Here is a 22,315-nt window from a genome sequence, read left to right on the forward strand (position 1 = left end):
CTCCAGATGGACAGATCTCCAGGTGTGAGGCCTGAGAGACCACTGACTGTTTTGCCCCTCTGTCTTCCTCAGGGTCTGCTTCATTCAAAGTCCCTTCCAATTCCAATATCCCTAGCTCTGTATGACTTCTGCTTTATTCCAGCCTTTATTAAGATCCCTGCTGAGATGTTCTTTCTCACATCTGTCTTCTTTGACCTCAGAGCCTGGAAGACCCTCCTTCCCTGTCTTCTCCAGACCTTTTGGTGGTTGCATTTTCTATGTGGTGCACATTCCTCTCTAGAATTGGCATATGAATCCAGTGTCGTTCTATACTTGTTCTTCGTCACTCTTACGACAGTGTGAACCTGACAGGTGCAAGCACTTCACAAATCTCTTTCATTGCGGACTCAGGGCCCCACAACCAGATGTTAGCGCAGCCTCTGTACCCAAGCAGTGCTTGGCCAGCTGCCCATTAAGCTCTGTGCTTGCAGCATGCTTGCTGCTCTAAAACAGCTTCTTCTTGTTGGTGGGCCTTGGTTTTAATTACATCACTAGGAGCTGCATTATAAAAGCTCCCTTTGATCAAAGCATTATGGAAGATGCAGCCCATGTGTTTAGCAGACACAGCTAGAGAGTCACCAAAGCAATTTTCAAAACCAGGTTTGTCATACAAACAGGAGTATCTTTGAACTTGAATAATCAAGTACCTTGCTTTGTGGGTTAGTGTGAAGACTGAAATGTTCATGGTCTTTTGAGAAAGTGACACCTTACCTGAGGTTGACAGAAAGTAAGATTTGAGGTTGTTGCTTAGGGATGAGAAGAGCCCTCACGTTTTTGTATAATCTTCTTTCCTGCTATAGTTTTCTCTGTTATTCTAGCTTTTGTTGTTGTTCTCACTCATAAACAAGACCAGTGTATCTCAGTACAGAGAGTCCAATGACTAGCCCACGAGGTCCAATAGGACCAGTGCATCTCAGTGCAGAGTCCAATGACTAGTCCATGAGACTACATTAGCCAGTGGAGCTCAGTAAGCACTTGGCTCTACTGCAAAGCATACAAAGGAACCCCTCATTCCCCACCTTGGACTGTCTATCTCCTCAGTGTGCTATCTCTCCATGATGTAAGCAGTTGTTCCTTGACTGTCTCAGGACCTATGGTATTTGGTCCCTTCCATTCTTTACTAGGCAGTCATCTGCTTCCTCAGTGAGAATCTAGGCCTAGAAAACCCAGTGGATTCCTGCTTTATCACACATCCTGTATTATATGATTCCTTATGTTGGGACTCCATACCTAAAAGATGCTGACAAGTCAAGTTACGTGACACTTGGTGGATGTTACTTTGTAGAAGGGTTTCTACGTGCTTTTCTGGCTCTGTTAAGACACAGCTTAGGAAGAGATGTTTTTCAAGTCAATTTCTTCATAACTTCTGCTTTTCTTTTCTGTCTCCTGATCACTAGTAATATACTGAACTAAAACACAGCTCCAGGATTGTTAGTTCTCTGGATACTTTTGATAAATTCATGCACCTAAAATATTTTGTATCCTTCTACTTAACATTTATTTCACTAGGAACAAGTGTGTGTGTGTGTGTGTGTGTGTGTGTGTGTGTGCGTGTACACTAACTGCTTTCACTTTTTTAGGTCATACATCATACTACTTCACACTTTAGCTTTTGCTCCATTGCATAGAATTTTCATCACAGAAAGAGAATGGTTTCCTCTTTTATCCTATGTGCAAATACTATATTTGACATAAGAATTAATTGGGCTGGAGAAATGGCTCAGTGAGTCAAAATTGACCACCTAAGTTGATACCAGAGAGGACAATGGAAGGACAGAACTGACTCCTGAAAATTTTCCTCTGGCCTCCCCCCACCCCCAACATGCACACTGTAACATGAGCAAAATAAAAAATAAAGAAATAGATGTAACAATTTAAGAAAAGAATTAGTTTAAAAAGCTGCATCTAAGACAGGTAGTTATGCATACATTATGCCAGGTTTGCCTAATTTAAATTCTCTTATTGCTTATGTTTCTTCCAGACATATTATCCTTGATGCTTCACACTGATCCTGTCTTCATCTCCTCTGTATCCTCTGTGATCTATCTTGTAGAAAATGTATCCCAAATCTCCCCACTATTCCTCATCCTCTTTCCAAGTCATCTTCACTCTGCCACTGATAGCTACCAAAGCCTTCCTCTGTGTTTTTAAGGGACTATATTTTTTCTTCTGTAGTCACCCTTTCCTTAAAATGAACCCCCTACACAGTGCAGAGTTACTGCTTAGATGGACAGATGGACTGATAGGTAGACAGACAGACAGGAGATGATAGATAGATAGATAGATAGATAGATAGATAGATAGATAGATAGATAGATAGAGCACAGATTACCAGAGATCCTGCCATGCTTAAAGAATTTTCTATCACATTCAGAATAGAATTCAAAGTCTTATCTGCACTTTGCCTCTTGATTTCTCCCTCATCTATATTCCACCGATGGTCTTTTCTTTTGTCAATACCCCAAGCTAGTGTCACCTCAGGACTGTGGCACCAGACCTTTCTCTCCCTAGGATGCTCTTTCCCCTGACCTTTGCTTCGCCAGCTTTCTCTTTCTGTTTAAATCTCAATGTAAATGTCATTTTTCTCCATGAAACACTGCATAAACACTCAGCCTAAAGTTGCTATCACCATGTGCTTTTTCACACAAGCCTACTCCAGTTTTCTTCATGGCAACTGATAGTAGCCAGTGTTGTTTTCTTGTTTATATTTGGGTGCTATCTACACACAGTATACACTTTTTATGTCTTCAAATGAATACCCGATGTATGACAATCAGTCATTAAAAAGACTTTGAATTAAAAAAATGAGTGAAAATATTGATGCAATCTGTCTTTATAAGACTTAGCTTTTGTAGGGTATTTTGTTATTGTTGTCGAGTCCCTGTATCACCCAACTCCATTTGGAGTACTAAGTTAGCAATTGGCACAACATTTATTAGTAGCTTGGCTAATGCTTTATAAGCCTTTTCACTATATTTGATTTTTGGTAAGTCGACATGTCAGCTAAAGTAACTATAAAGTCAAATTTGAGTGTGTGTGCAGACGACAGAACATAGTCCTTTGCAACTGAAACAGTTGCTGTCTCCCCTTCTCTGTTGACATGTGCTGGGGCTAACTGTCTTTGCTCCAGCTCTGTAGAGAATGTGACATGCCGGGGGTGGACTGCCTTAGGAACATTGCACAGGAATTCACTTTCATTTTGTTTCAGATCAACAGGAAAAAGATGGCTTAGTTGTCCAACAAAAGCAAGAAAAGCAACCAAGCATTTTCCCTCCCTGCAGGCTCTCTTCTCTCTAGGAATCATTAGCTGCCTAAAGATGGTGGGAGTTCTCCCAGCGATCACAGTTGCAAATCTCAGAGGACATTTTGATAGGGAAAAAGCATTCACTGTTTTGTTCCAGCTTTACTTTTCATTATCCTACACATTGCTTTTGGATTTTGTCATGTCTTGAAGTCACCCATCCTCTGCATATTAAACCTTCTTTCCTTTGGTAAATTGCATCTTGTTTCCCAGATCAAAGACTATAGCTATTTATGGTGCATTTATTTTGGCCATTTCTGTTGGTCATTGTGCTTTTCTTGGCCTTAATAATAGTGAGAAGACAGGGTTACTTCCTTTAAAATGTGCTCTTCTTTCATGTAGTTCTGATTCTGCACACTTGGCCATTTAAAATTAGAATGTCCTTGACGTTGGCCCTGCCACGAACTGTGCACCAGGGGGAATCAGAGAAGATAGATGACAGAATGAAAACTTTATTTGAATCTTTGGCAGACTTTAATTTTACATTGCTTTTTTATATTAATTCAATTTCCCTTCAGAATGAAGTTGGCACTTGTTGAAGGAAGTGCTGAGGAGGTTGGAATCACTGGTATGATGAGCTCTAAAGCCCTTCATAACTATGGCACTATGGAGTGACAGCAGATTCTGCGAACACAAGGACATGTCTTTGCAAGGGAGTACAGTTCTCACCTGTTGAGATCACATGAGGGAACACATCAGGAGCCTCCTGCTGTAGTCCTTTCTCTTTGCAAATGGAAATACCAAACTACATAGCACCCTTTTCTTCTTGAGTCTTCAGCCAAAGCAGGGGATATTTTTGGATTTTTTAAAACAACCAACTAACTTCAGTCAACCTTCTTCTTGTTTGGAAAGACAAAATATTGAGCCACTTCTAGAAATTTAGCTCTTATTGTTGCATTTCTGGCTTGAAGGGACTCTTGTATCCAAGGGGCAAGTTTTGGCATTCTAGGGTACTGTGTTGGCTGCCAGCAGGTTAGTGAAGATACAACGAACCTTCCTTAGAGAAACACCACGTTTTCATTTACAGCTAAGTCAAGCACTTAAATATATTTATCACATGTGCTTAGATGATGCAAGACCTTCAAATCTAATAATAGAAGTTAAAAAAGACTAAATATTTGCAGGAAAAGAAAATAACAGAAACTTTGTGGCATACCATTCCTTGAATTTATCCTTACTCAATTATAATCATGCAGTTTCTACTCTCTGTAATTAAACATTAAATTTCATTTATTCCATATGTATCTGCTTCATGTCAGTCAGAGTAGTCTTCCTTTTATGGGACTTGGGGGTCTCTGTAAATTTATTTCAAGTAATATAAAGTAAATCTTGATGTGGTTATTTAAATTTGTATCCTTCGTGTAACATATTTATACCTATGAATTAGATCTCACATTTTATAACGTGGAATGGCTATCATCACCTGATGCTGTTCTTTACAAATATTTTCTGAGAAGATATCAGGGACTTTGATTACTGGTGACGGGAGGTTGAATGAGTTTGCTTTGACTCTAATAACACCACTAAAGAAAACTATTGCTGGCTGTTGTGAGGACTCTTCATGGCTGAGGAAGGTCGGTGTCTTCAATTTACATCATGCTATCCTTTATGCAGAAACTCTTGGTCAGGTATATCACAAATCAGATAGTTTTTATTTATCAGACTTACAAATTACCCCCAATGATAACTAGAAGTAGGTCTGTTGGTTAGTTTTTAGTTAATTTGACACAAGCAGGAGTCATCTTGGAAGAGGGGCGCTCAGTTGAGAAAATTCCACCTTCTGATCAACCTTGTAGGCAAGTCTTTGGGGCATTGCTTGGATTAATAATTGACATGGTAGGACCCAGCCCACTGTGCAGAGTGGCACTCCAGGGTAGGATGTCATGGGTTATATAAGAAAGCAAGCTGAGGGATCAGTGAGAGGCAAGTCACTGAGGAACATTCCTCCCTGGCCTCTGCTTTAATTCCTGCTTCCTGGTACCTGCCTCGAGTTCCTGCCCTGACTTCTCTTAATGATGGAGTGTGACTTCGAGTTGCCAGACAAATAAACCCTTTCTTCCACAAATTACTTCTAGTCATAGTGTTAACTGCAACACTAGAAACAAATTAGGATGGCAGTCTATAAATACTAAAGGCAAGGTTTCTAGTGGTTTGAAATGGTCCCTACTCAACATTTTCAGTTGGAATTTGTGATTAAAATCCATTGAATGTAGATTTTACAGTATAAACTCATATGGGTTGGTTGGCTTGTTATCACCGTTTAAACAGTTTAAATACTAAATAGTGCTCCACCAAACAAGCCAATGGTTTGCTCCGGATTGGTAGGTGGACAAGTCCACCTTACACAACTGCAGGAGCGATACATGGATTGGCTGTCTGGGGATGCTCTAGGTATCCTGCTGTAGGCTTTGTTGTTTGAGTGTGACATCATTTGTGCTGTGTGTGTGTGTGACGATATAGCTGAGACTGGGCCTCTGGCTAATACAATGGTACAATACACAGGTGTACTTTAAGGTATTAATTTGCTTATTATCTGGCCATTTTACATTTCATGAACATTTCCCCACGTTTGTGGGAAAGGTGAGAGCTAGGACAGTTTGACTATTTATTTTAACTACACTAAACTCTCCATAAAATAAGAATTTCAAGGTCAGAAAGATGGCTAAAATGACAAAGGCTCTTGGTATCAAGCTGGAAAGTTTGAATGGGATCAACAATGTTGGAAAAAGAAAACTAACACCCAAAAGTTGTCCTCTGGCTTCTGCATACTCATGTGTACCAATCCATATCTATCCCACACACAGACAGCCCCTGACATACATATATGCATGAATGAATGAATAACTAATAATAAATAAATATTATAAAAGAATAAGAATTTCATATTAATGCTGAATATCTTAATTTATGTATTTTCAACTTCTCATTATTTGTCCTTCTCCTTAGTTTTTGTAGAATAATGATAATGGTTCCTAGTTTATCATTGGTTGGGACTGGTGCGATGTCTCAGCCATTAGAAATGTGTATTACTCTTGCAGAGGGCCTTGCTTGGTGCCCAGAGCTGGTATCAGGTGACTCCCATCTTCCTATAGCTTCGATTCTCAAGATTACGAAGTCACTGGTCCTGAGGTGCCTGCACTAGGGTACACATACCCATACACAGACACAGAAGTGCACATAACTGAAAAAAGTATCTACTTATTCAAAACTGCTCTTCTGCTCATCCTCCTCAGTGTTCAGAAGAAGTGAAGGAAAGTGAGGTAGACATGAGTCAGCACTGAACTTCTAAGACATTGAGAAGGAAAATGTTGCCACATGTGTCAGTAACCTGTAATTACAAAGACTTTGGGACATCCAGGCATTAATACTCTTCTCTCTTTAGTCTCCATTAGAAGGTGGGTGCTGTTTAAGAGGAAGGTTTTTAATATCACGAAAAGCGTCAGAGATTTGTTAGTACATTCCAGGCACCAGAAATTTCCAGTCCAATGACAAATTTCCATGTCAATGACCTAAGGTATTTAGGATAGCAGCAGGAAGTTTTTCCTGAATTGTGAGTGGTCCATACAGCCTTGTTGATTGACTTTCCTAGTGTAATATATATGCGAATTGCATATTCATTTGTATATGTATATGATATAGATATGGAGCCATCTTGGCAATGTTTTACATCTGATTGAGCTATACTCTGTGATGGAAAGATAACATTTCTTGTTACACAAACACATTCCCCACATTATCCACCAGATGGCCTCGTTAGAAATCATTCTGAAAGTAAAATTCTGACTAGCGGGATTTTAATTATTGTTGCTCGTTTCGTTTTATTTGGGAGAATGGAGGGATGTTATTTTTGTTTCTGTGAGGCAAAAGGTTTCATTGTAGCTTGGATTAACCATAAGCCTGTTATGTAGCTGAGGATGATTTTGAACTCCTGACCTCCTACTTCTATCTGTTCCACTTCCAAGTGTTGTGATTACAGGCAGATGCCACCATGCCTGGCCTGATCAGTGTTAGTAAACTCAAACATTAAATCTAGATAAGCCACAGATATGGAGAGATAACAGAGAAATAGAAGGAGTTACATACACCATTAGAGGGCACTTTCGTAATTTTAGAAGTCTGTTCTTAGAGGTTGGCTTAGTGAGGCTTACTCTAAATAGGAATGCATTTCCAGTTGTTCATTTAAGGTGGCTAATTCCTCACGTGTGCCATGAAAGCAAGAGTACTATTTGGAGGAAGGAAGGGGCCAGGAGGATGGGAAAAGGACATGGAGAGGCCTTGAATGAGCACAAAGACTAATGATACATAGGAGTGAAAACATGGAAATGAGATCTATTGCTTTGTAGGCTAATTTAAGAAAACTTTGAAGTAGCTAATTCTTAGAATGAACACATGGGTTAAAGACACCATAAAACTTTAAGACCTCCATTTAAACAGTTTCTGAATGAATCTGTTTTGATCAGTGAGTATAAACTATGAATGGAAAAACTACATATTGTACTTGCAAAGTACAGTTTAATTACTTTTGTTGCTTTCTCAAAACACATTCTGTTAAAAACAAATCCACTCAATAATCTGTTACAATGTTAACAATGGTCAGCCTGACAACCTAGTTCAATCACTATAACAGAAATGGTTCAAAGAGAAAATCTACTCCCCCAAATTATCTTTTGACCTTTGCCATTTGAGTACACAAATGTCACGTGCATACTCTCCCACACAAAATCAAAAAATAAATTTATGTTTCAGATGTTGAACTATAGTGTGATATAATAAAAATTCCGCTGTTTTGAGGTTATGCAAATTTTAAACACTTCTCTGAAAAAAAATCTGCCTTGCTCATCACAATTGGCATGACTATTATGATGACTGTCAGAAATTAAAAGCATACCTAATGCGATTTTTATATAAGGAAATATGATATTTTGATAAATAAAAAAAAGAGGAGTCTGGATGAATGTGATTAAAAGAGGCAGCTAAGTTTAGGGAATCCTCATCTTCGACAATGTGCAGTGATTATTCTCACTTTTGTATCCCAAAGCTTCATCCTCCAAGGATGTTCAATTGACAAGTCAAGCATCTTTTATCCAAAAGTAAAAACTTGGAAATGCTCCAAAAATATATAGTTTTTTTGAGCCCCAGAATGATTTCACACATCAAAAATTCCACAAAATGAACTTTACTTCATGTGCAAAATTGCTAACTTATCATATGAATTTACCTTTGGGCTATTCCTGACAGTCATGGTGTACTGGTTTTCTCCATCTGGGGCTTTCCTAAATACTCCAAGGCATTGAATGACCTAGTGGGGTTGAGTCACGAAGTGGAACTGTATAGTTGACAGCTTTATGGACAGACAGGGAACCTACTGAGATATGCTGCCTTGGAGTAGCCAAATTCCCACCATTCTGAAGAGACTTAAACAATTGTCTGGCATTTCCTCTTAGGAGGCAAAGTTTGGGAACAGTACTACTCCAAAAGGCATGACCAAATATGTTTTATTTGGTTAAAATATCAAGTCTTCATAAGCACATTTATTGCATTCTTAGAAAATACCAAATGCTAGCCAGATTTTTCACTTTCTTTCACCTCAGGCAGTAATGGGGGAAAAGAAAGAGGACAAGGTACCTGTTGAGCTCAGCTCACCGTGTCCCTGCTTGATAAGATGAAGTTGGTTGGTTGGAACCTCTAGCTCACTTATACATGGTCTGAGAAGCTCCTACTCCCTCTCCCTCTTCCCCTCCCCCCCCACCAAACCCTGCCCCCTCAGAGAATCTCCAACAAAGAAAAGGCACCAAAAATCCCAGTTCTGTATTCTTGGCAGCTGCAACAGCTCCTCCCCTGAAGTTGCCAGCTGCCCAAGTCCTGCACCCCAACCCCACTGAGTTCAGTTTTTGACTATATTTGGTTGGGCACAAACCCAGCTTGTGGCAGACATGTCATCACCCCTCATCTATAGGCTATACAAGCTCCCTGCCTTAGTTTTTGGCCTGTGACTTTCTCCTCCCTCAATCTGTGGCACTGGAAAACCCACGCGGGAGTGGTTTTGCTCAAATAAACTCGTTCTTTTACTTTTCAATTCAGCTTGACCTGGCTTATTGCATCGGTGGAGAAACCTATTACCACTACAAAAAATAAATTACAAGTTACTTGAGTTTTAACTTTGGTTTGTTCAGATAACTCTTGGAGACTTCTGTCAACCTCACTGTCCTTTCTAGTTCTCTCTGGCCAGCACCCGATTATGTGAAAGACTTTCTGAGGACACCCAGGGGAACCTGGCAACTTTCTAAGTGCACGCTGATCCGGATGATGAATTTAAAGCTCACTAACAGGCTCCCTCCCCATCCATCTGTGGAGTTCAGGGGCCACCTAGTCCAGTTCATGAGAAAGCTGAGTTTCAGAATGTTCATTTGAATTGCTTAAAATCATATGTCTCTTTAAAGGCAAAAACTACATGCTAGCTTTCTCAGGTCTCTCTCAAGTTGTCTTTCAATTTCAGGGCAACTAAGTAGGGATGGAAGATGAAAACCCACAGCTTTCTTGAGAGATGCTGCCAAGGGCAGTTGCTGCAGCTGATTCCACCTGCAATTGGATGCCCTAGAGAGCTGTGCAACTGAGGTTCCTTTTGTATGATAACAGTACCTGCCTCACAGTAAATAATGATTCTGACCAACGTTGTAACCCAGTGCAGGCCTAACTTTCACAATGTTTGCTAAATATAGTAAGGCAGTCAGCAAAGGGGGCTTGCATGCAGTAACTCCATCACTGCAGATATTTTCAGTGGGAACACATACAAAGAAGAAAAAAATAGAAGTTTAAGTGAACTTTTGAGCACAATGATTGTGAAAAGATACTCATGTCATCATTAAAAAGTTTATCGCTTTCAAAAATCATTTTTGATATCTACAACTTTAAAATTTATTTGCATGTGTGCCTCTGTGTGTGTGTGTGTGTGTGTGTGTACAGGTGCACGCGCGTGTGCGTGTGTACATGTGTACGAGTGAATTCCACATATGTGTGGGTATTCCAGAAGATGAGAAGACCCATTGGCATTGGACTGGTGTTCCTGGAACTGGAGTACAGGTTGTTATGAGTTGCCCTATGTGGGTGCTGGGAACAAAACTTGGCTTCTCTAGAAGAGCAATAAACCACTGAACCTTCTCTCTTTTTTGATGATACCCCAAAAAAGACAAAATTAAAGGCAAACTATGTTTTAAACCAAGACCAATTAGTCAGTTTTATAGTAATAGCCTTTTTAAATGATCCCCTTAAATTCACATTATTACAGAAATTGGTATTTGACTTTCTCACTATGGAAAGTACTTAAGTGTAATATCATTGTAATTTTCTAATACTTGAATGCCTGGGAAATAATGCTTTACAAAATTTCATAAGGAAAAAAATAGAACCATTCATCAGAGGAATAAAACCTCACTTAACATGTCAACTCTTGTGCCTATCGAGGACATTCTACAGAAAACTGAATCATGAGGAAGACAGTGTACTTGACAACAGCCTTGTATGTGTGAAGTAGTAGAGGATGAGCCTTTGTTACTGATAAGAACCCATTATGGAAGTCAATGATAATGCCACAACATAACTCAGTTGGAAAGATCCTTCAAAAAGTTAAGACCAAAGGCTTAAAGGTCCCAGTGACTTTTTCTACAGCTGGCATCTGAGGCCCAGTTTCTGTTATGCAAATTTGTATGCAAATGTGCTTTTGTTAGTTGTAACAATCAGACATCAATACAATAACTCACTTTATGACTTTGAACAAATTGTTTTACAAATGATGGAATTAAACATTTCAATCTTTAAAAAATGCCTAATTTATGAAACTTTAGTATTGTAAGTAGCATATTATACAAAATTCTGAGTCAACAGTTGAGCAAGAATTTTTAAAAATGTGTAAAATACTTCCACCTTCCAGTGGGTCTCTATGACTTAGGCTGAATGTTCAACCGTGTCAGTGACTAGTAACTTTGCTGCTTAGCAATGATTATGGCTACACTTGAGTGTACATTTTGTAAAACTTGAAAGAACTGATGTTTGGTGGTTCTCCAAGCTTCCAGACACTGACAGGACTTCCTCAGTAAGGATATTGGCTTCTGTCATTATGAAGTTCTGGTTTGCTTTCTTAGGATCCAGGGAAGTCAATGAATCAAAAGTTATTTCATTTCAATATATTTTTTAATGTCTGAGATGCCAGTAAATCTGTTCTCAATATTATGAAATAGTTTGAAGGAAAAAAATGAAACACAGGAGAATCGTTTCAAAATTGTGTGTGCATATCCAAAACACATGCTGTGTCACTGATTCTGTCTAAATCAAGAGTACTGACCCCTCAGGAAGTTTCCTACCTGACCCAGTGTCTGCCTGCAGAACTAACTGAAGCCCTTGTCATTTGTGTCCAGGATGGTGCTGCTCCACTGGTGTCTGCTGTGGCTCCTGTTCCCACTCACCTCAAGGACACAAAAGTTGCCCACACGAGATGAGGAGCTTTTTCAGATGCAGATCCGAGATAAGGCATTTTTTCATGATTCGTCTGTGATCCCAGATGGCGCCGAAATCAGCAGTTACCTCTTTAAAGACACACCTAGAAGGTATTGTTGCCACAGTGCTTGCTTATGAGTGTCCATAAAAACGGCTCCACAGAAAACTCAAATGGAGCTTTGAATGTCAGCCTATGAGCAGCATTGTGTATGACTATGTGTGACATGTAGGATCACCCTGAAATTGCTTCAACACGTATGGTTCTTCAAGCATTTCCATTTATGGAAGGATAGTACAAAGAGACAGGATGAAACTCTGAGAGAACAAAATTGTGAAAAAAAATGACAGTAATCATTCTTTCACTCCACTTTAAACAGCTAGGCTTCCATAGTGTTTCCAAATATGTGTATCTTTAAAAGTTACACCCATATGTCACAGAAATGACATACTACAATGATTATATTTAAGCTGCCATGCTTTTAAATCTTCTGCCATTCATTGTTAATCTTTTGAATTTTTACAAAAGCAATTTGTCCTTCTAACTTGAGATAAATTGGCTTTCCATGACACAGAGTTGTTCCACAGCTCTAACCCACTTTGCAAAGACTAAGGGATCTTCATGTCATCTTTTCATTTGCTTAATACACTCCTCAGGCTGTCTTGTCTGCCCCATATCACATGCCATTTCCAAATTCATCTCTGAGTAGCACAGAGAAAAACTTCTATTTTTATTCAGATTCTATCTATTTAAATAGAAACAGATTCTAGATATAATATTCTCAGGCTAGACTAATGAGATTGCTGTCAAGATTCTTGAGTTTAGTTCATTGACTTAGTAATTCATTCATCAGCAAGTCCTTGCTGTATGCAGAAATTTGTACTAGCATGCTAAGCGCAAGGCATACAGTGACATACAGTTGGCCTGGGAGGAGTATGAAATCAAGTAATCACACACATACATATAGCCACAAATTGCAGTTAGTGTGAGATACGGGTAGCAACAGGCCCTGAGAGACTATACGCAAACCTCTTCTGGAATGGAGTGAGGAACGACATTTCTGAAGAAGCAGGATTTAAACATGAGTAAGGCAGAGAGGTGGGCTGTCAAAAACACATTTCAGGAATAGGAAGAGTTTGGGAGACTACATAGGTCCATTGCGGTTATAGAACAAAAAGCCAAAGAGACAGAGACAAGCAAGGATGCTTGACCATGAGATTAGTTAAAGATTTAATTCAATGCTAAAATATAAATCTGTGAAGGGGTTCAGAGCTGAAAAATGTGCATTTCTTAGCATTTTATTTATTTATTTTAATTTAAATTAGAAACAAGTTGAAAATGTGCATTTTATTATATAAAAAAGGTCTGTACATGGCCATGACAGTAATCCTGTGGCTCTTTCTAAAAGCTTAACCTTAGCTTAAACATAAAGGTCTGACAACTACTGTTGTGTGAAGGATACTTCTGAGTTATGGCACTTGGCAAGTGGTACAGGAAGCTTAAACGTAAGAAAGGAACTCTGACATCCATAATGACCTGTTGATTGAGTTTTTCTCTTAGTTTGCGAACAAGAAATTCAACATACTTCACTGACAACTTGTGGTAAAATCTGAAAAAAGGTTGTTCTCATTCTGGTCAGCCAGTGTTTCACCAGGTTCTAGAAAGTTTGATCAGCATGGTTTACAGAGATTGCTCCTGTTTCAGTGGGGGGGGGGGGAAGAATTTGGAAGTAGTAAAATGATTTAGAGGTGAACATCACATTTGGTTAATTCATTCAACAAATGCTTGGATTATTTCAGTGTCTGAATGCATACCAATGAGACAAATGGCTGCCCTCTTGTGTCTGTCAGTCTAGTTGAGGAAGACAGAACATTTAAAGGGAATAAATGGAACACGTAATACATTAGGTGCCAATAAATACTTTCGCAATAAAGTGAAAGAGACACTCATTAGCAAAGAAATATTTTACATATGGAATCCAAATGGTACTGGAGTAGAGTACTGAAGGAGCAGCTAAGTATTCCCAGACTGCTTTCTAGAGGAGTTCTCTGTCTAGAGGGGTGCTCTGTCTAGGGGAATGCTCTGTCTAGACAAATAAAAATAAAAACTGAGTGGCTTTTCTGGTAAGTCTCAATGGTCGTTATTAGAATCATCATAGGGTCTGAACTTTCCCCTAGGTATTTCTTCATGGTTGAGGAAGACAACACCCCATTGTCTGTCACTGTGACACCCTGTGATGCCCCTTTGGAGTGGAAGCTCAGCCTCCAGGAGTTGCCCGAGGAGGGGAGTGCAGACGGATCAGGTAAGGGGTAGGACCCACCAAGCCTCAGACCTCTGGAACGCAGATTTCTGCAAGGAAGGAAAGCAGCCCTGTGGCACCTGTGAAGTTGGAGTCTGAAATGCAGAGATGGCATGAGAAGACATTGACCTTAGTAAAGTAAAAGAGTCAAAAGGGAGTGTGTAATGAGGGGTTTGGGCAGCCTCTGTGTCTGCTATCTGCAAGCCTGTCTGCATAATTGCAGCATCTGAAATCCCAGGTGCTTTGATATCAGTCTCAGATGTTCTGATTTAATTGTTGTGGGGTATAAAAAGCTCCCCATAGGTGGTTTTGAGGCTCAGGCAAGGTTAAGAATGTCTCTACTAAAGTGTGCATTGCAAAGAAGAAGAGAGGCACTTAGCATGGGCTGGAGGGAGAGCTCAGCCATTAAAGGCTAGGCTCACAACTAAAAATATAAGAGAGGCACTTATCAACGTTTAAGGCGGGGGGCAAGTAAGTCAGTAGGAGAAAAGGGTTAGTCACCTAAAGAAGACAGAGAAGGTGGGAAGCAAATAGCTGATAATGGGTGAAAAACAGTGGCTCCTTCTAAGGGCATCTTAGGTTAAAGATAAAGGCCTGCCAGCTGCTCCTATGGGAAGGATGTTTGTGAGATACAGTACTTGGGCAATCCATGAAGGAACCCATGGGGAAGTAGTAAGACACAGTACAGGATCTCTGACCTTAGTGGATGAAATAGTTCTGTTCTTCCCAAAATTCTGGAATAAGTTAGTCTACACACTTTCAATTTGTGGTAATAAGCTAGAAAACAGCCGTTCACTCTGGTCACTCAGTGTTCCACCCGTTTCTAGATATTTTTGCTTACAACTTCATGGTATTGATGTTAACGGTAGCCAAATATACTTTTTGAATAGAAAAAAATGCCTTTAGTTTTATGCCTTCCTCTGTACTACTCCTGGGAACCAATTCTTTTCCACTAACTGGATCCTGCCCCTCAGAAATAATTTAAATTAAGAAAGGCCTTGCTCACATGTGGGCATCACTTTACAATGGTATTTATTTATGAGCAAGAACAGGGGTCAAAACCTAGAGGCTCATCTAGATTCATGTGTATCTGAGGGTATATTTTATTAGGTTAATGGAGAGAAATTGGTGGGAATAACACACCAAAAAGAATGTGTGAGAGAAGAGACTGTGTGGAAGTACAGGAGGAAGAATGGATTCTGTGGTGAGAAATCAGTCACCTTCTTATGTTCCTCTTGCTTCTTCTGGTGCGATTGTCTCTGTTAGAGCTGTGTCATATCTTTGACATGAAGACACGATGTCAGAAAACACAATCAAAGGTTATCGAAGCCGCAGTAGCACTGTCTATGCTTCTCCCTTGTTCTCCAGGTGATCCAGAACCACTTGACCAGCAGAAGCAGCAGGTGACAGACGTGAAGGGTACAGAGTTGTTCTCCTACAAGGGCAATGACGTTGAGTATTTTCTGTCTTCAAGTTCTCCGTCCGGTCTGTATCAGCTGGAGCTTCTCTCAACAGAGAAAGACACGCATTTCAAAGTGTATGCCACCACCACTCCGGAATCTGACCAGCCATACCCCGAATTACCCTATGACCCCAGAGTTGATGTGACCTCTCTCGGACGTACCACAGTCACTTTGGTCTGGAAGCCGAGCCCCACGGCCTCGATGTTGAAACAACCGATCGAGTACTGTGTGGTCATCAACAAGGAGCACAATTTCAAAAGCCTTTGTGCAGTGGAAACAAAGATGAATGCGGACGACACCTTCATGATGGCACCCAAACCTGGTTTGGACTTTAACCCCTTTGACTTTGCCCATTTTGGATTTCCAGCAGACAATTTGGGTAAAGATCGCAGCTTCCTGGCAAAACCTTCTCCCAAAGTGGGGCGCCATGTCTACTGGAGGCCCAAGGTTGACATTCAGAAAATCTGCATAGGAAATAAAAACATTTTCACAGTCTCTGACCTGAAGCCGGACACCCAGTACTACTTTGATGTCTTCATGGTCAATACCAACAGCAACCTGAGCACAGCTTACGTGGGTACTTTTGCCAAGACAAAGGAGGAAGCAAAACAGAAGGCAGTGGAGCTCAAAGATGGGCGGGTCACAGATGTGTTTGTTAAAAGGAGGGGGACCAAGTTCCTGCGGTTCGCTCCAGTCTCTACCCACCAAAAAGCCAGCTTCTTTGTTTACTCTTGTCTGGACACTGTTCAAGTCCAAGTGAAACGAGACGGGAAGCTGCTTCTGTCACAGAATGTGGAAGGCATTCGGCACTTCCAGCTAAGAGGAAAACCCAAAGCAAAATACCTCATTCGACTGAGAGGCAACAGGAAAGCAACATCCATGTTGAAAATACTGGCCACCACCAAGCCCAATAAGCAGGCTTTCCCCTCTCTTCCAGAAGACACGAGGATCAAAGCCTTCGACAAGCTACGCACCTGCTCTTCAGTCACAGTGGCTTGGGTAGGCACCCAAGAAAGGAGAAAGTTTTGTATCTACAAGAAAGAAGTGGACGGGAACTACAGCGAAGACCAGAAGAGAAGAGAGCAAAACCGGTGCCTTGGGCCAGACACCAGGAAGAAGTCAGAGAAAGTCCTCTGCAAGTATTTCCACAGCCCAAACCGGAAAAAAGCAGTGACCACAGAGACAATCAAAGATCTGCAGCCTGGCAAGTCTTACCTGCTGGATGTTTATGTTGTAGGACATGGGGGACACTCCGTGAAGTATCAGAGTAAAGTCGTGAAAACAAGGAAGGTCTGTTAGTTACCTGGAGTGAAGATGTATAGAACTCCAGGAGTGACATGGCATCACTTTGTAAACTGACTACTCTGACGGTGGACCAAAGTTGTGACCTGTGCTTGAAAGGAAAGATACCAACAAGTGTACATTGATGTTTGTATAACATAACCTGGAGACTTGTACTCACACATACCTGTGGTAATTAGGGTCCATCTGTCTGATGCTGGTTGATGTCAAAGGAAGAGGGTGTATGATGTCCACCACCCCTTGCTTTGAGCGTTGCATGAACTGCTTCTAAATTATTTTATTACCTAAAAATTTAAAACCATGCCATTTGTTGCACACATTCACAAATGCAAGTCATTGCTCTCTATAGATGCTAGGGAAAATATACATATATATAAATTATTTTATAAATTCTGTTTTAAATGTTGGTGTTTCTATTATAAGCTATTAAATTCTTTCTCTGTTAAAGTATAGATCTAATCTAAGATCACAATGCCCTCTAAGCAGTAATATTGTTGTTGTAAATTCTTGTTTGTTCAGTAAAATGTTAAATGCTATATGTATCTCATGTAAAAAGTTGATATACATTATATTCATGTACATAAAATTAAGAGTATTAGATTATTACACTGTTCATTTTCCCAAGCAGTACTGTGGTGTATTCAATTTCTTCTTTGTTCTTAAAACTGTGCTTTTCTGTAACTTGGCACCAAAATTTTACTCTTATTTAATACTAGGAAGGAGTATTGCTTCTCTTGACATTTACTGGCATCAAGAACCCAAATATTCAAATCTGGATTTGGGCACCAAGTGGGAGCCAGCCTTTGTGGGATCCAAAGAACCATACTAGACCTGTTTGAGAATAGGACAGGCCAAACACTATCAGCTCGATAAGCAATCATTTTAAACATGTATTTTAAGTGGCAAGTTTGAGATGCTCTAAGTGTATTCCATTTGCTTAAATGTTTGCAAATCTTTTTAGCCACTAGCTAAAGCAACTGAGAACACATTGATTAGAACTTTGGCCAGTCAGAACACAACCAGTGCACCTGCTGCTTACAACACTCACAAAACACTGCTGCTGTTAATTTTGAGTTTTCATCTGTCTTTAAAAGCAATTTAAGTGTGAGATACAAACAAATCTAGCAGATAACATCTCTAGCCTCTACCAGGAAAGCAGGAGCAGGTTTATCCTCTATAGATTTTACTCATATCATCAATCCCAACACAGCATGAGACCACAAGACCAAGATTCAGAAATACCTGTAATTTTTAATCATCTAAAACAATGTGACTTTAGGGGAATCTGTTATGGCACACCATCTCCCGTTCCCATTCACAAAGTTGAGGCGGCTGTAGATGTGGATGCAAGGACACTATTAGATACCTTCTGTCAGACGAAGTTGCCTTTTGTAAAATTCTGACTCTAAATCCTTAAATTCTACAGGTAGAATGGGGGACAGGCACAACTGTTACTCTCTTAGCTGTCTACTGCATAGCAGCACAGCCTTTGCTAGGGAGATTTCACCAACAGCAGCATTGCTGTGGATTATAGGTAGACTGTCGCTGACATGGGGCTATTCACAGTCCCTATGTACTCTGCTTCCCTTAAGAGAAATGACAGTTATGACAGACCCTCTAACTCCTCAGCAGTAACTTTTCAGCAAAACTGGTTCATCCACATAAGGCAGGGATGGCACCTGAGATCATGTTTTGAAAGTTGAATACTACATACCCAATGCTTTATTTAGGCGACTGCCATACAAGGAGAGACTAACAATTAACACCCAAAGAAAATATATTCAGTTATAAATGTAGGACAAACGGCTTCCTAATGTTAGTGAATGACTTGTAATGTTGCTGAGTGACTTGTAAATGGGACTATAGTGAACTAGCTTTACTGAAGCTTTGATGGCCTTAGCTCTTGGGTACTGCCTAACACCCATGAGGTAGGAGACAGGCTGAGCTGATCTACCCAAGTTAGCTTTTCTGTGATGGTGGAGTCTTCATATTCTGGACAAATACAGGAATCCTTTCATGGCCCTAGGAAACTTTGTCTTTTAAACTAAGGAAAATGAAACAGATGTTGTGGAACTTCATAGCAAAGGGGAATCCATGACAATCATGCCCTAGTAATATCTCAAGAGCATCGATGTAGATCAGGGACAAGAAAGAAAGAGCAGTTCACACTGACAACATTAACCTTGCTAATGTGAAAGCAAAACCTGGCCTATGCTAATTTCCAAGTGAACAATAGATACTGGGGGGTAGATGACCACTGCTGTATGTAGACAGATTTGAAAAGAGAGGGTTTCACAGTATTTAAGCTCATTATCTTTACTTTTCAGGTGCAATGACAGAGAAAGAACAGAATGCATTTAAAACAAGAGAAATAAAAATTGAACAGTTTTGTTCAGGTGTAGTGGTATACTTCCTTAATCCCAGCACCCGGGAGACAGAGGCAGGCTGAGCTCTGTGAGTTTGAGATCAGCCTGGTTTATTTAAGGAGATCCAGTCCCACCAAGAGCTACAAGGTGAGCCACTGTCTAGAAAACAAAACAGAACACAACAAAACAAACAACCCCTCAAAAAAAAAACAAAAAACAAAGGTTTTACAATTGAAACAGCTAAGTGATTTACTATGTAGACTTCAAAATCCTACTCAAATACAAATCACCAATGTCTGGTTGAAAAAGAGTCATTTGTGGGTTAGTAATCTTTTAATACCAAACATCTATAAGTTTCTTAAGAATATGTGATCATTTATAACTGATCATTTCAAAATCGTAAGAAAAAATTTTGAAGACAAAGTATTTTTTTTCTTTTTCCTTTTTGGTTTTTCAAAACAAGTTTTCTCTGTATAGTTCTGGCTGTCCTGTAACTTGCTCTATAGACCAGACTGGCCTCAAACTCACAGAGATGGACCTGCTTCTGCCTCCCCAGTGCTGGGATTAAAGGTGAGCGCCACCACTGTCCAGCTGGAGACAAAGTCTTGCTAATGTAGTTTTTTATGCACAAAGTTAAGACTGGAAGTTCAGTATTCTATTTATTAATGGTAAAACCTAAATTTTGTAGTCTAAAATTATAAAGACTCTACAAAACATGTAACAGATTTTTTTGGTTAATTTGTAATCAGAATCTAGATTAATTTTTTGTGTGTGAGTGTTTTACTTGCATGTATATCTGTGCACCAAGTGTAGGCCTGGCACCTGTGGAGCCAGAAATGGGTGTTGGATCTCCTAGGACTGTAGGTGTGGATGGTTGTGAGCCACTCTATGTATATTAGGAACTGAACCTTGGTCCTCTAGAAGAGCATAGCAGGCTCTTAACCACTGAACCATCTATCGAGCCCCTAGATTAGTTATTATTAAACATGCATTTAAAGTTTAGAGTTGAAAAAGGCATGCACAGCCTTAATTTTCGTTGCCCAAAACACATCTGAAGTAACTGTATTTTCCATGTCCTGAAGAGTTAAATAAAGTGATGAGAACTCAGTTAAAACTGATGAATTTTAGAAATTAGGCAACACTTAGTGCTTCTTTCAAATTTTTAAAAATTATTTTACTTCATGTGTATGGGCATTCTATGTGCATGTGTGTGCCTTGTGTCTGCAGAATACAGGAAAGGGCATTGAATCCCTTGGAAATGGAGTTACAGGTGGTTGTGAACTGACACGAGGATTTTGGGAATTGAACTTGGGTTCTCTGGAAGAGCAGTAGGAGTTCTTACCACAGTACCATCTTACCAATCCCATACCTTAATGTTTCTTAATTACTTTTTGTGGGGTGAAATCACACACACAAACACATTTTTGCTTCTAAATTCATTATTAGGTGTGGCTTAATCCAGGATTCCTTCCAGCACTTCACTAACCACTTCTGTAGACACACCAGCACTGCTGTCCACCTTACGACAAGGAAACTGAGACCTACTCAAGACACCAACAGAGGTTCCTTAACGCCCTTCCAACAGATTGCCAACACTTCCATGGAACACCTAGAATGGGCATCCTAATTTACAATGAGGACACTGAGGTCTCCCCAGGACTGGAACCCAGGTTCCTCCATTCCTAACTTAATGCTTACTCAGGACTTGGTTTAAAGCCTGACTTCACTTTAGGAAGTGTACAACAGTTTGCCCGGTTTATTTCTGCAGACCAGATGTCTGAAGCGTGACACAAAACAACCTGGTGGCTGACTTGAACATGCTTTTCTGGGGGTTCACTCTGGTTGCTTCCTTTCCCACTTTGATAGTGTGTCACAGACAAGAGCTGCTGGGAACTTACCTTCAGCTTCTCTCCCTGGGGATCAAGCCAAGGTGACTGCATGCAGATGTCAGCTGTCACTTATTTGTAGTTTTCTGTGTGGCGTGTGAGGGCACATCAACCATTTGTTTTCCCCCAGAGATCTTTGGCAAACATGTATACAGTAGTGTGATATCTGGGCCTTTGCTGTTGGTTTGAAAATGGGAAGTACAAGAGGGAGGAGCAGACCAGAGAGTGAAATACAGAAAGACGGGCAGTTTTGCCTCATTTCCTACTCTGAGAGGCCCAGGAGATGAAAAGAGTAAAAGCTGTAATACAACCTGGTTCATTAAGATTTTGCATGCTACATGCAACTCACAATGGAGATTCTGACCCAAATCACCATCATCTGTTAGAATTAGATCCTACTGACAGACTTGATTGGTTTAATTTCTCCTTACCCCATTCTTTCCAACCTCTGAACATTATTCTTAGTAAACAAAATTGAGGATGGCCTTACAGATCCACCCTGTATTTTCTTTTCACAAACTGCTTTATAATATTATTCCCACCTGCAAAAGGGAGAGGCTTCTGATGCATCTCATAGAAAAATAATTGGCCCAAGATTGAAGAATTGAATCTTAGGCATAGTGACACTGCTTTGTTATCTGTATGTAGGTCTCAGTAAAGACAGGAAGGGGCCAACTTTGGTGGGAGAAAAGACCCTGGATCCCTGTAAAATTCCAGGAAGTTAACATTATTCTGCACTACCATGTCTTCACAATTGGAGGGATTACATCAAGAGACAATTACAGGTAGGGATTCTACTGGAACATAGCCACTACTCACTAAGCTGCCCAGGAGAATTTTGGGAGAGTGGGTGTTTCTGAAACTTGTCAGAAATGTAGTTTTGAGTCTGAACCAGGGACAGATATATAAGGCAACCCACTAGGACAGAGCCTGGCCCCTAAATATCAGGTATGGGGACAGTTTTTGGAGGAGATCAGTGTTGATCAAGGGTGATGGGATGCAGATGACGTGGCCTGGAAAACAAGACTAAATTGAAAATGAGATGTTGAATGAGAGTGCTGTTTCAGGTTGACCCTGGCATAAAACTGGGCTATTTAAGCAGCCATTTGAAATGATAGTCTTGGCCTCCCTCCCTCCCCTCTCTCTGCCTTTCCCTCCCTCCCTCCCTCCC

The 22,315-nt window shown here is 40.2% G+C and overlaps 1 protein-coding gene across 1 annotated transcript in view; it reads left to right on the forward strand.

Moving 5' to 3' along the window:
* Ndnf (neuron derived neurotrophic factor) overlaps positions 1 to 19,974 on the forward strand; it is a 36,748-nt gene extending 16,774 nt beyond the window's left edge. Inside the window, exons 2-4 of the mRNA XM_005076065.4 lie at positions 11,752 to 11,940; positions 14,006 to 14,130; positions 15,496 to 19,974. Coding sequence (XP_005076122.1) covers positions 11,753 to 11,940; positions 14,006 to 14,130; positions 15,496 to 16,889 — 1,707 coding nt within the window. The 5' untranslated portion in view covers position 11,752 and the 3' untranslated portion in view covers positions 16,890 to 19,974. The remainder of the gene's footprint in view (positions 1 to 11,751; positions 11,941 to 14,005; positions 14,131 to 15,495) is intronic.
* Positions 19,975 to 22,315: the final 2,341 nt, after the last annotated feature.

The sequence above is a fragment of the Mesocricetus auratus genome, unplaced genomic scaffold (assembly GCF_017639785.1).
Source record: "Mesocricetus auratus isolate SY011 unplaced genomic scaffold, BCM_Maur_2.0 Super-Scaffold_100676, whole genome shotgun sequence".
Classification (NCBI taxonomy): Eukaryota; Metazoa; Chordata; class Mammalia; order Rodentia; family Cricetidae; genus Mesocricetus; species Mesocricetus auratus.